The following is a 13,726-nucleotide window of genomic DNA, read 5'->3' as shown; positions in this document are numbered from 1 at the left end:
TGTTATGACTTCCGCCCATAGCTTATTTCATGCCACTCCATTTCTTGCTGATGCCGCAGCTGAGTTTTTTTTGGTTCAGATGACTTGGGAATAGCAATAAACGAGATGCATATCCACAAGCATTGCAAACAAAAACCTCTTGTGCTTGTTTTGCGTTCTTGATATTCGTAGTCTGTGTTTTGCTTACCAATATACTGCGTGTGGGTGCTGTATTGTAACTTGTTTTACGAGCACTGATGAAACACTTTGCCCGTAACGGAGAATGCTGTATACAGTGTCAACGTTCACAACGATTTGTGTGGAATTTCAAAGCATATTTGTTTAGTTGTAGACTCGTGAAGTGATTTTACAACTTTAAATCGTCCGTTATGTTACATCCATTGCTGGATGAAGGCCTCCTCGTGGCTTTGCCATACTACTCCGCTATTACATGCAATTTCAAGCTCCAACAATAATCTGTTGTTTGTCTGTGGGGCTCTAAACGATTTCACTCCATTCCTCAAAAAGGCCATACCAAGTGATTGTATACACAACATCTGCTAATCGCTTTTTAAGCACCAATGTAATATTAAAGTTTACTTATTTAAGAGTTCCTCTTGGCCAATATTTACATAACTCTAGTAACGTTTTAGTTGTAATATGAATGTCCATGCCATATTCAATCATAGATTGTGTAAATTGCATTTGAACAAAGTGTTTTTCAACAATATATTGCCAACACTTTCTGAGGCATTTGGAACATGATGGTTGCTTATCCTCGCATTGTAAAACATGCACAACCACATACCTTTTGACTTGGTTATCGTTTCATGATGTACAATCACCAAGCAGCAATCATCACACACAGAGCACCCTGACAATCAAGTAAAATCATGTAGATGATGCCAGATCTAAAGGGAGCAAACTCAAACATTATTACAAAACAATGTAATTCTAGTCATAGCCTTGAATATTGCATGTACCACTGGCTTTACCGCACTGCAGTCTGAATCTTCGAGACCTCTCTCTACTGCCTTATGTTACTTGCATGTTAATCGCCTGAGATCTTATCCGCAAAGTCAAGGTCATTATGTCTTGAAGTGGTGGTTTGTCATTGTGTTAAGCGCCACTGCAACACATTCCTGCGGAGGGAGCTGGTAGGAACGTTGGGTTGCTCTGTCAATGGCCAGAGTCAACGGCGGCGTGGTGTATTCCGCAAATATGGTCGAATGTGAGGGCGGGCACAAGCCGGCGTGAGTAGGTTAAACGTTGAGTATTATAAGGGCACCACGGGGTGACCAGCCCCACCCTCCCCACTCAGCCCCTCCCTCTCCACCCAGCCCCTCCCTGCACGACGGGCACAATAATCCCCTGTGGGCTGGTGTAACCAGGAGGTTCCTACCAGTATAATGTAACACTACACATCACACACTGCTGTACAAATTGAATGATGTTCACGTACATATGTTTTTCTCTTAGTTTGAGGGTAAGAATTTTGTGGGCAGTGAAGGGAATGTGATTGTACATACTGAGGGTATGAATGAAAACTCACCCCAGAGAGAAACGGATGGTTATAGACGGAGGCAAATATGAAAGGCTTAAGCCTGTGGATTGGAAGGCCTTCCTTGGGCACCAATTATTCAACACTTAAGTTTTGCCACCTACAGTGAATTATATTTCATATAACATCATTGTTCGTCTGCTTAAAATGCTAATGGCCTTGTTGAGGGTTATGAATGTGCCATAGGAAATGCACATGGCCCATCAGTTTATTTTGTTGATCCTGAGGAAAGCTTTCAAATTAAGAACATGAAGCGGCTTGTGAAAGGGGGGACTCCTTAATATCCCATTTAATTATGGATTCCATTTGCCTACTGGAGACCCGTTTACCTTGCACTACACAAGGAGCCACACGACACTATGCCAGAAATCCCTTTGGCCAGCAATTTTAGACAAAACCAACTTGGGATGATGTTGACCCCAACAAGGATGGTGTTTTATTTTACATGCATTGAAAAATCCAGCTTTTAAAATGTTCTCCTCTGTCATTTAATTTCCAGAAAAAGGCAACAGAGGTTGCTCACACCAAAGTGTTTGGGGCCCAAGACCCACAGAATCGTATCGCCAAGATGAAGATATTGCCAATGGCCCAGGAACTGGTTTCAGGTATCTATGCACTCTCAACCACACATGCGCACAAAGCAGCTTGACGTCATGTTGTTATCAGATGTTTAGGTTATACAATGGTTTTTAGCATTTGGACAGTTCAGGCGGTTTTACAGCTAAGAATGTTGACCTTATGAATTTTGGAATTTTATCAGGGTACATACAGCACCTACTGATTTATAATTGAGAATATGACATATTGTTGATGTGCACACACAGGCAGGGAAAAAACACCCAAGGCATTGACATTGCTTCATCAGTTTGTGATCCCCATTCAGGTCATTAGCCTAGCATGTGACACTGTGGCTTTCTTTGAGACCTCTTGCCTTTAATGCAGCGGTGAGAACAATGATGGGGTTGTGCTTCAGGTAGTGGTGTTCTTTTACGTGGTAAGAACGTTTAGCACATGTCTTAGTGGTGACATCACTTGGCATAACGTTGGTTATTGTCAATATATCTGTCCTTCAAAGAGGTTTACCTTGCACACATCATAGAATACTTTTTTGTCGTGATTTTTTTTACAAGGAACTTGCACAAATGTGTTTATTTGATTTGGTATATCTGTGTATGATGTGCATACATTTTCACTCCATTTACATTAATACTGCAGTACTGATGCCAAAGTTGGCATGGTATTTTACTACAAGTGCTTGTTAACATTAATTCTGTTTTTTTATGTCATGCTTCACGGTATTCCTATGCGAAAATAGTTAACTGCTAGAAAGAATTTTGGTCACTGTTCACTGGTTATCATTGGTGTGTGGAATAGTTAGTACTATGACAAATTCTACGATTAAATTATAATACAAAATTTGCTGTGGATTTTTTAAATCTTGTTGCATGAAGCATAATCGGCCAAATTGTCAATAATTCAACAAGCATTTTATCATCTTTATAAACAAAAAAAAACACACTTGCCTTAATAACATGATCAACAGAAACCTCGACAAAATATTCCGACACTGCATAATTCCACGGTCTTTAACTTCCAGTGACTACAAAAATAAAAACTTGCGTTAATAAAAATACATGTAACACGAGCATCGACCGTTTACTGGCGATTGCGCAAAGATGGCTAATAGAGTGCGCGCGTGCTTGTCCAGGTTCGAGTCACGCGACCGTGGCTCGCGACGGCTCGACCCAGTGCCAGCAGCAGCAGCAGCAGCAGGCCAGCGCCGTGGCGGCAGGTGCCATTCCCAAGCGCCGGCATCACACGCTGTGGCCGGCCTCTGCCAAGCGCCACTCCGATCCAAACCTGCGACCGCTGCATCTGGAGGCGTCATTCGCGGGCATGCAGCCGGAGGACTGCATTGACGGGGCGATGACTCTCAATCGGGTAAGGTTCCTCCCATTGTTTGTGTTGAAAATTGTACATTTTGACATTGTGGTTGCTCGTATTTGTTATTTGTGACGCGTGGCTATTATTATTATTATGAAATGCGATGACATGTACAGCGAAAGTAAGACATTTACTTCACACAATAGGGTTACATTTGAGGTGGGAGCATAGAAGTACAGTACAGAAATTGATGTTGCTTCATTGCTCTCTTGCCCACCGTATAACCCTAAGACAAACCCTGTCTGTGCTTGGCAGTCTCCCATCCAAGGACAAACCTGGCTTATCCCAGCTTAGCTTCTGAGATATGACTAGATACAACGCATGTGATGAACAAATAATTGTTTTGTAGTGGTTTCAAAGTGTGACGAGTTGGTTAAATATGATGCTGAACCTCCGTGTAAACACATCCGTAACATGTGGCTGAGCCATGTTTCTAAAAGCAGGTGATGGGTTGTGTAACACATCACACATCCCCATAGCGGTATATGCTGCACGGTTAGTCATTAGCAAGTGTGGTGCATTCCATTCACATGGTCATTGAATTTGAGGAAGTTGAGCAATAGTGGTTGGATGTTTATAGCCTCAGATACTTGGTCTATTTTCATTCAGTTAGTGTTAGGGATTGTAAGTAATTGTAATTTATATCCCTTTGTTAATCCACTGAAAGAAGGCCGCTATGCTGTGTTGGTTAATAGGGGTTGTTTGACCATGCGTCACCATTCTTGTCATTGCGGGGTTGGCAAAGGGGGAGGAGGGTGGATGTGCAGGACTAGTTCCGATGTGAATCGCCAATGCTATTAACCATGGCTGGGAATTTTTTTAGTCTAGAATGTCCAGTTGGGTTTGTAAAATATCCCAGGTTGATTGATTTATAATTCATATATATTTAACAAAAGGCAAGGGTAAAAATAATGTTGATAGAAGCCAAAAATAAACCAACGTTCTAACATCTAACAATAGCCATTTTCATCCAACAACTGCCAAACGCAGTCGTATTTTTCCACAATTTGTTTCTGGTATCGACTCTTTTAGAAGGGGTGTAATTGATAGCGTTTGTAAATACTCCTCGTGCTGCCCACCGCTTTGATATTGTATGAAGGATGTGGAAAGAGTGTTTTGTCACAGGGCCATGTTTGTACGAGCAAGCTGCCGCATCGCACAAGTGCACTTTAACCCCGCGTCCTGCCGTTTTCTGCCAGGCCACATCAGCTGTGTAAACCATCTGCTGTGCAGCGCCCCGCTTATTGTAATTAAACCTATCTGATTTTATCGAGGCAGATGTGCAAAAATGTACTCCAAGTTTTTAATTAATTCTGTTTGATGTTTAAAAAAAGACGTGTCCATTAACCCTTTCCCGTTCCGAGACGACTGCAAGTTGCGGGGTGGGTCGCGTTCACCGCTGAATCTCGCAACGTGCAAGCGATTTAGCGTTAATATTTTTAGAGGGGTATAGCGCCGTTATTTTTAAAGGGATTGCCTGTTGCCAAATTCTGCCACGCGCCCTCCCGCATGGATTTGTGGGAGCCTCGATACCGATGAAGTATTTTTTTTTATCCTGTCTGATTACCTACAGAACGGTGAAATGGTTAATAATGGCGTGATGTATTTCTAACCAAGAGGTAGCATACGTGTGTATTGACACACTGACCTATTTATGAGTGATTCATGCACTGCTATATGATTTTGCTAGCTCGGGTTCAATCCCTCGTGATTATTAGTATTTGAAGCTGACCTGATTGTTTTTTTTCCCACGAGGATGACTGCCTTTAATGAGGAAACTGTTATCTTGTGCCAACATCAGCAAGGGGTGTGGACAGAGCTTTGTGTGATGGTGGTCACTGGACCTTTTTGGAAGTTGTGCTTAGTTTTAACAGGTGCTCACGAAGCAGCACTTCCGATGGTTTAAAGGCTTAATGGGGATCCATTCGACTTCATATGTGGATCCAATCCCTAGCTATACAGGCTGTTGGGGCAAGTGCTGTTTGCAAGCACCTCCTAATGAAGTCTGGAAAAATGCGAATTAGAGGGTGGTGTGGCCAGGATTATATTCTGCCACCTTTGTCTCCCGAGTGCTGATATATACACACCACACCAGGCACACATTTAAGGACCTAGGGATTGCCCCAGGAAAGATTCGGCTAATCGCCACAGATTCTCAGCCATGCCAAACATCAAACTCGGGCTGCCACGGCTCGTAGTGCAATGTGCAAACAACTATGCTACCGCTTCCCTAGATATATATATATACATACATATGTGTGTGCATGTAGGCTATCAACGTGGTGTGTGTAGCTGCATTTTGCCATGCATAGTGTGACGTTTTAAGACATTGCCCGATTTTATCCCCCATGTATCTTTAGCAGCATTCGAGAGCACCTTGGAAGAGCCTGAGGGCTTTGTTCAAGCGAAGCAAAGCTGTCAAGCAGAGCCACTCTGGGGACAGCACGTACAGCAGGTGAGGCGGCCGCCCGGGACCACACTTATCCCACCTTCCTCGGCGAGTGAACACGGCCGGTGATGGGGGTGTGCATTACCCCGTAGCCCAGTCCGGGCTGTCCTGAACAATCGCATTCCAGTTGTCTGTTCTTGGTGCTCGACATTGACTTTGAGCCAGAGGCCTTCTGTGGATTTGGGGGCTGTAGGGACGTTTTTTTCGGACCACACAATTTCCTCACTGTTTACGTGTCCACTTCACTTTAACGTTTCTGGCATTCGTTAAACTTGTGCCCGTTGTTGCACCAACAAAAAGAAAGACTAGTGACATGTTCCCATGTTGCTTTGGGACTGTTTAATGTCAATTCCGGTTATGTTCGCTTTGCTTTTGGCATTTCCGAGAGGGTGACGTTGACCATGTGCCCTCAATGTGCTGTGTGAAGTGTAATAATTTGACTTGATGAAGCACACAAACAGCATAATCCTGTACCATGGTGTGCCCTGTCAACCCTTCACATGCTGCTCCTATGCTCATATTCAGTAGCCACACACCTGTAGATGGCAGTGAACTTGCGAGATAAGATTTACAATTTCAATTCTCGTTCTAATGCACTGTAAAGTTGCATATTTGTCTTGCCCACATGGGAGATGCACGTGATTTTAATCGCACAGCAGTTAATTTGCTGTGCGTCTTGTTTATCCCCGGGGCAAAAACGGTGACACGCTAAAGGGGTAAGCTATCGCTTGTGGTCGAGTTTCATTATTATAATTATTGCTAAGATGTGTATAGTACAATACCCATTATTCGTATGTGTTTAAGATTCCATCTCCAGACAAGTAAAATAAAGCCTTTCTTAAGGTCATCTGTGACCATTATGTCCATGTTTCTGCTGGAGGTAAGGAAGTACGCATTATGTTGCTTAGATCAGGCTTTAAAAGAGAAGCAGTTTAGTGTTTTGTTTATTAACTTTACATGGCAAAAATATAGGGCATGTGCCATTCCAGAAGTACACTGGAGAAATGATATAAACATTGGCAAGAGCACAAGTAAATATAATAGTTAATTACCGTGAAGAGTAAAATTGTAATGGCCAAGGACGCGCACACAAACTGCAAGCATTTTCTTAAAAGTGCATGTTGCCGTGAAAAATGTATTCCGTGAAATGTTTTTTCTGTGCAGACGAAGCATGTACTGTGTCATGTGTATCTAAAAAATGTTTTATAAATTAGTGGAAAAATAGGCAAAGTGTCAAGCTATCTAGAATAGTTGTACATTTGAGATTTGAAAGTGTTCAAAAGGGAGGTTTGCACTTTGAATCTTGTCACATTTGTCTACCCACCCACGTGGTCCTCACCACAACATGCATCTTGCTTTTTCCAGAAGCGAAGAAGTTGATGACATCAAAGAGACGGAGGAGTTTTCTGCCAGCTAAAAGCCTTTTCGACCATTTTTAACCGGTATGTTTATGCAAACTTCACCATTGTGTGCCACGTGTTGACATTTGCTTCTGTTTTGAACGGTAACAACGACCATACAACCGATGTTTTATAATACATGCAGAGTACATTCAATGCACAGTTGCTGTGCGTTTCTTTCTCACAGAATGTATAATTAAACTCACATTTTTTAAAATTAAATATAAATTAGTCTGCCTTAATTTTGTCCAATGTATTGCAGCACATTTTGAATGTTATGCAAACGATAGCAGCCAATACCTGCTTTGGATTTATTTATATTTACGAATAACCATACGCTTGAGGGTGGTAGAGAAAATCAAACATCTGTGGCATGTAACGTCCATTCCAGGCAGTTCTCCTCCACGTATTTATTTTTCACTTATTACATAAACTACACTGACCCTGTTTTTTAAATGGCTGGCTGCATTTCAGGGTTTAGTCCTAGTATGCGCGTAAATACACCTGGTTGTTTCCTGGGTTACAGCCGTGTTATGAAATACAGACGCAGCGTCGCTTCATTCCTCGCTCTGTGTTTAGGCTGCGGTCTACGTGCAGCCTCTGCCGCACAGGCCCTCACCCAGGGGGGGGGCAGGGTACCTCGCCAGAGCTTGATCTGTCAATGGGCTGTATCTGCCGAGTGTTGTGAGCCCAAGTAGGAATTTGTGTTATGGGCTTGGAATGTGAAGGAGGTGGGATCGGGGTGTGTATTTTTTTGGTGTTTTTTTTTGCTTCACGTCCTTTTAAAAATGTGAGTTTGGCCGTGACTCTGTTTTAAGTAATGCCGCCCATACAGGCAAATGTTCAACTACAATTTTTGATGTCGATGTACACTGGAGCTGCACCGTCATGCGATGCTGAGTTACCAGTGGGCCGCTTGGTTAGAGATGCCAGGCAGCTTGTTTTTTTAAAGAAGTGAGAGTTGGTCGCATTCTTCATGTCCGACTGCTGAAGTTCTGGGTTTGAAACCGGGCAGTTGTCCAATTTATGCGAGGTTCTCATGTGTGGTAAGCTGATGGTATCAGCCCAGTTGCCAATGATGGCAACAACAGAAAATCGCATTCAATTTGGTTATGCACTTAAATTGCCGAAATTCCAGTTCCAGAAATTAAAACTGCTTGGTTTTTTTTGTCTTTACACTCGGTGGAAGAACGGGTAAGGGAAAATGCTGCCCCCTACTGTAGTGTGGATCCGAGGTCACGTGACTTCATTTCAGCGGGTAGCTCTTGTATCCGCTTTGGTGGGGCCATTCTCTAACACAAGGGGATTGCACTTCGCTGAGAGTGATCTGATACCTCGTCTCACGACATGGCACCAACAGCACCATCTCGATATGTTGGGGGGTGAAATACAGACATTTACTTTAAAGAAAAAGGACCAAGAGAAGCTTGACACATTCCTGCGGAGGGAGCTGGTAGGAACGTTGGGTTGCTCGGTCAATGGCCAGGGTCAACGGCGGCGTGGTGTATTCCGCAAATATGCCCGACTGTGAGGGTGGGCACAAGCTGGCCTGAGTAGGTTAAACGTTGAGTTTTATAAGGGCACCACGGGGTGACCAGCCCCTCCCCACCCAGCCCCTCCCTGCATGACGGACGGACACAATAATCCCCTGTGGGCTGATGTAACCAGGATGTTCCTACTAGTATAATTCAGCCTTACTCCCAACACATTTCAATTCCTTCTTAAATAATAAAATAAGCGACCTTGGTAGACTGGCTATCAATCATAGACAACTTCTGCTTTATAAAATAAATAAGCAGTCTACTAAATATAACCTGTCTCGCCGCATAAAACATAAAGCATTTATCTCACAACCCATGGCCCTCTGGGAGTGCATAATTTTAGCAGCATTGATTCTTGCAAGCAAATTCTGGACTAGTTTTTGACATACAATGTCATTGGCAGAGATTGGATTGCTTGAATGATTGCTGGTGAACTGCCAGTTAATGTAAGCAAGGGCCCTCTCTTGAAGATGTGGGTCCTAGTTTGACACTAAATGATTTGCAACACAAATAAATCATTGGTACAGTATCATTATTTATATCCTCCCGAGACAACGATAATGATTATTCTGCATTCATGAAATGTTTAAACTTGATTATTTATAGTTTTAAATGATCATCTTTTGCTTGTAATATCAACTTAAGCCTTTTAAATTCTGATTATTATGGTTATTTTTTCCCATGCTTTAATGCTTATAAATTGTGGTAATAATTCATCATATTAGCTTAATCCATAATGGAGGTTTTTGGGTTGGATCACGTAAATATATAAATGTGTCGTTAAAACCCGCCACCACCCGACACAGCCAACTAGTAAGGGTTGTCACGTAAACAGAACGTGGTCAATTCGTCACTAGTACAGCACTAACCGGTGTGTTGGAGAGCCAAGCCACAACATTTACAATCTGAGTACGACGTTTCGCCAGTAATTACAACTAGCTTCATCAGGCAACAGCCAGATTTGTGGAGAAGTCTTACTGTTTCGTTCCTTATATTGAGGTGTAGATGTGTTGACCACGCTTCTGTCCTCTTGCACAATGTGGGTTGGGGGGGGGGATTACTGAGGCAACCTACATTATGCATGTGCATTATGCGAGCCCTTTGAACTTGTCCTTCCTGTCTATTGTGTTTATTAAAATAGCCCTACCAACGGTAATCCCGATTGAAGTACGCTGCCCTTTGTAGGCATGCATTTAAATAATGTATTATTTGATGTTCTTGGTTTTTTCAGTAAAGTCACGTAAATAGAAAAAAAAAAGCTCAAATTAAAGCAAAAAACCCACGACGTTTCAATCGCAACATCAGGCGGAGAGAAAATGTTTTTTTGCTTTTATTTAAGATTTTTTTTTCTATTTACGTGACTTTACCGAACGCACCAAGAATATGAATTCCTGCAGTCACGAAAGTTTTAAGTCTATTATTTGACGATTCGCTTCCACACAGCACTAAGACGGTAGCTATCCGAACGGGTAAAGTTATTTTGATTTCTTTCAATTTCGATAGAATATCTAATTAGTCTTGGCCAGTAGTAGTGAGTTTTGCACAAAACTTCAACATTTTCAAAATCAATTGAGTATCCTTGTTGGCATGCGTGTTCTGCTACTGCTGACAGTTGCATTTTGGAGAATGTAATATTTCTCTGTTCTTTTCGTCTCACACTGATCATTCGTCCTATTTGCCCAACATAACATTTACCACACGTGCAGTTAATCCTGTACACACCTTCTGTTGATAGCTTCGGCAATACATCTTTTGTACCAGATATTAATTTCTGTATTTTATGTACCGTGCCAAATCTGACTCTGATGTTTTGTTTTTCCAAACACCTGACGAGTTTATCAGTTACTTCCGCAATGTACGGTATTTTGATCGTTTTAATTACTTGGGCAGTTTCAATGCTCTTGTTATTTGATTTGGTTTTGGTATTTAGTGCCCTGTTGATTTGTGCTTCATTGTAACCGTTAATGTGCAGCGCTTCTTTAACATGTGGAATTTCAATTCTCAGACTGTCACCATCTGACACCTTCTTTGCTTGATGAATGAGCGTCTTGATAAGAGCAGATTTCTGTGCGGGGTGGTGGTGTGACTGCATTCAGATAGGCGTCAGTATGCGTTTTCTTTCGGTAAACACTGTGTTATTTTACCATTTCTACCCCATCCGAGCAGTATTAGCTTTACATTACCAACTCGTGTCTTTCATACACTTAAAATAAAGTATTACCTGATATTTAATATTCATATAAATTGTTTCTCTTCCAGGAAATTAAATTTTTAGTACGCTGACAATTAATTCCTGCATCATACTTTTCTTTCTGCATAGCTTCACTGATGGTTTTTGCATCTTCTGCCTATTTCTGTGCATGTAGCCTTCTTACAACCTAGAGAATGTATGGATACCAAACTCCCACCTTGTTATACATGTGCCCCTTACATCAGGCAGACCTAATCACTTGTATTATGTGCTAGTTTCCGATCATATTTGGTCACCAAGGATTTGCCTGCAAACAAGGGGTAATTGTCTCTATCCATTATTCAGTGTTTGTCCCGTTGAAAATGTGCAATTCATTTTGTCTTTCTCGAAAAATGTTCTCAAGGAACGTTTTAAAAACACAACGTCAATTCCCAGGACACTTCACTGGTTTCATTTTGTTATTTCAAATCTGGAATGCTTTCGGCTGAGTGGATTTAATTTATTCTCTCTGCTCCTGCTCATTCTTTCGATGTTAACATTCCTTTGCCTCACTGATGCTTTTCTAACATCATCTTGGGTTAATCTCCGGCAAGTTTGTTTGCCACCAACGTGCTTTGCACTTCAAAGTTTGATTAATTGCACACAAGGGCAATTAATACTGTAGGGACTTATTAAGAGCACACCTCTAAATATTAAACGTCGAATTCACCCTGGATACATTCGCACATAAGATGTTACATCTTAAGGGATTTCGCAAATAAACTATATTAATAATAAAAATAGTCTCAAGCCTAAACTACATTTTTTACTTGTAAACATGAATAAAATGTAGTAAAGAATAGGCTGCTGCATGTGTATTATACACATGTAAAATGCGTTTGATTAGTAGCATACATGCTGTTAGTGGTAATTTAATGGTGAATATGGGGCAACGATTCACATCCCCCACAAGATTAAATTACTGCGATTAATGTTCCCAATTCAATAATATATCCATGTTTTGTAATGATGAATGTTTTGATGACCTCGTGTTTTATGGGGGGGGAGTTATGTTGTTGCATATGATGTATACTTATTTAAAAATCATTGATCCTGACAGAGCAATTATGTGCTTGCATCGCAATCAAAACGTGCCACTTGGTTACTACTTCAGCACATTTGTGCTGAAGTTGTAACCATTTTTTGCCAGAATTCTGGCAAAAATCGCCCTGATGAAGCTGATTGTAATTACCAGCGAAAACGTCGTATTCAAATTGTTAATGTTGGAGGTTTGTGCTCCTGAAGTAGTACCTAATTAGCACGTTTCGTTTACGTGTCAAATCTTACGAATTGACTGTCGGGTGGTGGCTCAATCTAGCCGCAAAAAACCTAAATGGTGAATAATATTGGTCGCGAAAGCCTACCTGTTTACAATATGATGTACTCTCCTGTAGCTCGTTTTAAATGAAACCAAACGTTGCATTGTTTTTCATGATTTTGTTATTGCATTTTTTTTTCTCATCAGCTATGGAACTTTACGGCCGAGAAACTCTGAAGCTCCACATCTTCTCGTGTGTATCTTGTGCTCGCAAGCCGATGTGCGAGTCAAATGATGGGCATCTGCACCAGGAGTGAAACGTACCCGGAGCTTTGCAAATGCTTATGTGATAGAATTTTTCGTGCACTCTTACATTTTATACATAAAATATGAATTATATGTGGTTTTGCATTCATGTATTTTGTAATGCTCACTTTTATTTACACCTGTAATGCGCTATATGGATGGTACAGTATTTATATAAATGTATGTTTTGAGGGAAGTATATTTTACAGAGGTATAGATTTGTATATGCTTTGTGAACATTACATATGTAAGGTTCAAATTATCAGTATTAATCTTTAAAATGCAGTATTTATTGATATTTTACAAAATGATTTATTTTGTGCGGAGTTTATTTTACGAACAACTCTGAATAAGACTCGTACTGTTTATAATTTACACTCTGGTCAATGTCACCAATAAAATGCTTTTAAACCAAATGCTCTTTTTGTTTTTCTATGGCTGAGTTAATTTGATTAATTTTTTAACCATCAAGTAATTTGATATTAAAGCAATTTTTAGGGGTTTTTTTGGCCTGATACATTGGATTAGTAAGTTTACATTTTTGTACAAACAAGCTTACATTTCAACAAGGTTCACTATTTTATTGTGCACGCACATTTCTGTTGAGAGTTTGACCAATAAGACGAACGGTATTCTTCCATTATTTGCCAAACATGTGGACATGTTGTGGTAGTCGCAAAAGCCCATTTGTGGGATTTTTCAAGTGTTCCTCCAGTTGTGATCCCTTCCTCCTGGCAAGGCCGCCTGCATAGGCTTCATGTTCGCATCATCGAGCGCGATAAATCCGTGACCACCAGGTTGAGCGTGGGCGACCAATAGGGTGAGCCCACGTTCGGTCTGGTTTTATTCTGAATCTATTTTTGACACTTGACCACAGGACAAGTGTGAGACCAGAACCTTGTGGTTGAAGAGATCCGAGCTATGCTTCAGAATTAACCCAATGGATGAGGTCCTCTGTTGGTAAGACCAGTGCAGAATGTCAGACCTCTAAGTATATTACTATATTTGAAACCTTTTCAATTGAACACTAAGTGCCATGATTGTTTTCAGTTTTTATT

The 13,726-nt window shown here is 41.1% G+C and overlaps 1 protein-coding gene across 2 annotated transcripts in view; it reads left to right on the top strand.

The window, feature by feature from the left end:
• Nucleotides 1-13,078, top strand: part of LOC133350623 (uncharacterized) — a 33,103-nt gene extending 20,025 nt beyond the window's left edge. The window contains exons 4-8 of one of the 2 annotated variants that reach the window (XM_061565197.1): nt 2,040-2,145; nt 3,249-3,481; nt 5,848-5,939; nt 7,299-7,375; nt 12,570-13,078. In XM_061565197.1, the coding sequence (XP_061421181.1) occupies nt 2,040-2,145; nt 3,249-3,481; nt 5,848-5,939; nt 7,299-7,350 (483 nt within the window). In that variant the 3' untranslated portion in view covers nt 7,351-7,375; nt 12,570-13,078. Of the gene's footprint in view, nt 1-2,039; nt 2,146-3,248; nt 3,482-5,844; nt 5,940-7,298; nt 7,376-12,569 lie in introns of both variants that reach the window. The other variant, XM_061565196.1, reaches the window with a different exon arrangement.
• The last annotated feature ends 648 nt before the right edge of the window (nt 13,079-13,726 follow it).

This window comes from Lethenteron reissneri, chromosome 34 (assembly GCF_015708825.2).
Source record: "Lethenteron reissneri isolate LAM-NWPU_2019-01 chromosome 34, ASM1570882v1, whole genome shotgun sequence".
Taxonomy (NCBI): domain Eukaryota; kingdom Metazoa; phylum Chordata; class Hyperoartia; order Petromyzontiformes; family Petromyzontidae; genus Lethenteron; species Lethenteron reissneri.
The sequence above is the reverse complement of the archived record's forward strand: the minus strand, read 5'-3'. Positions and strand labels throughout refer to the sequence as shown.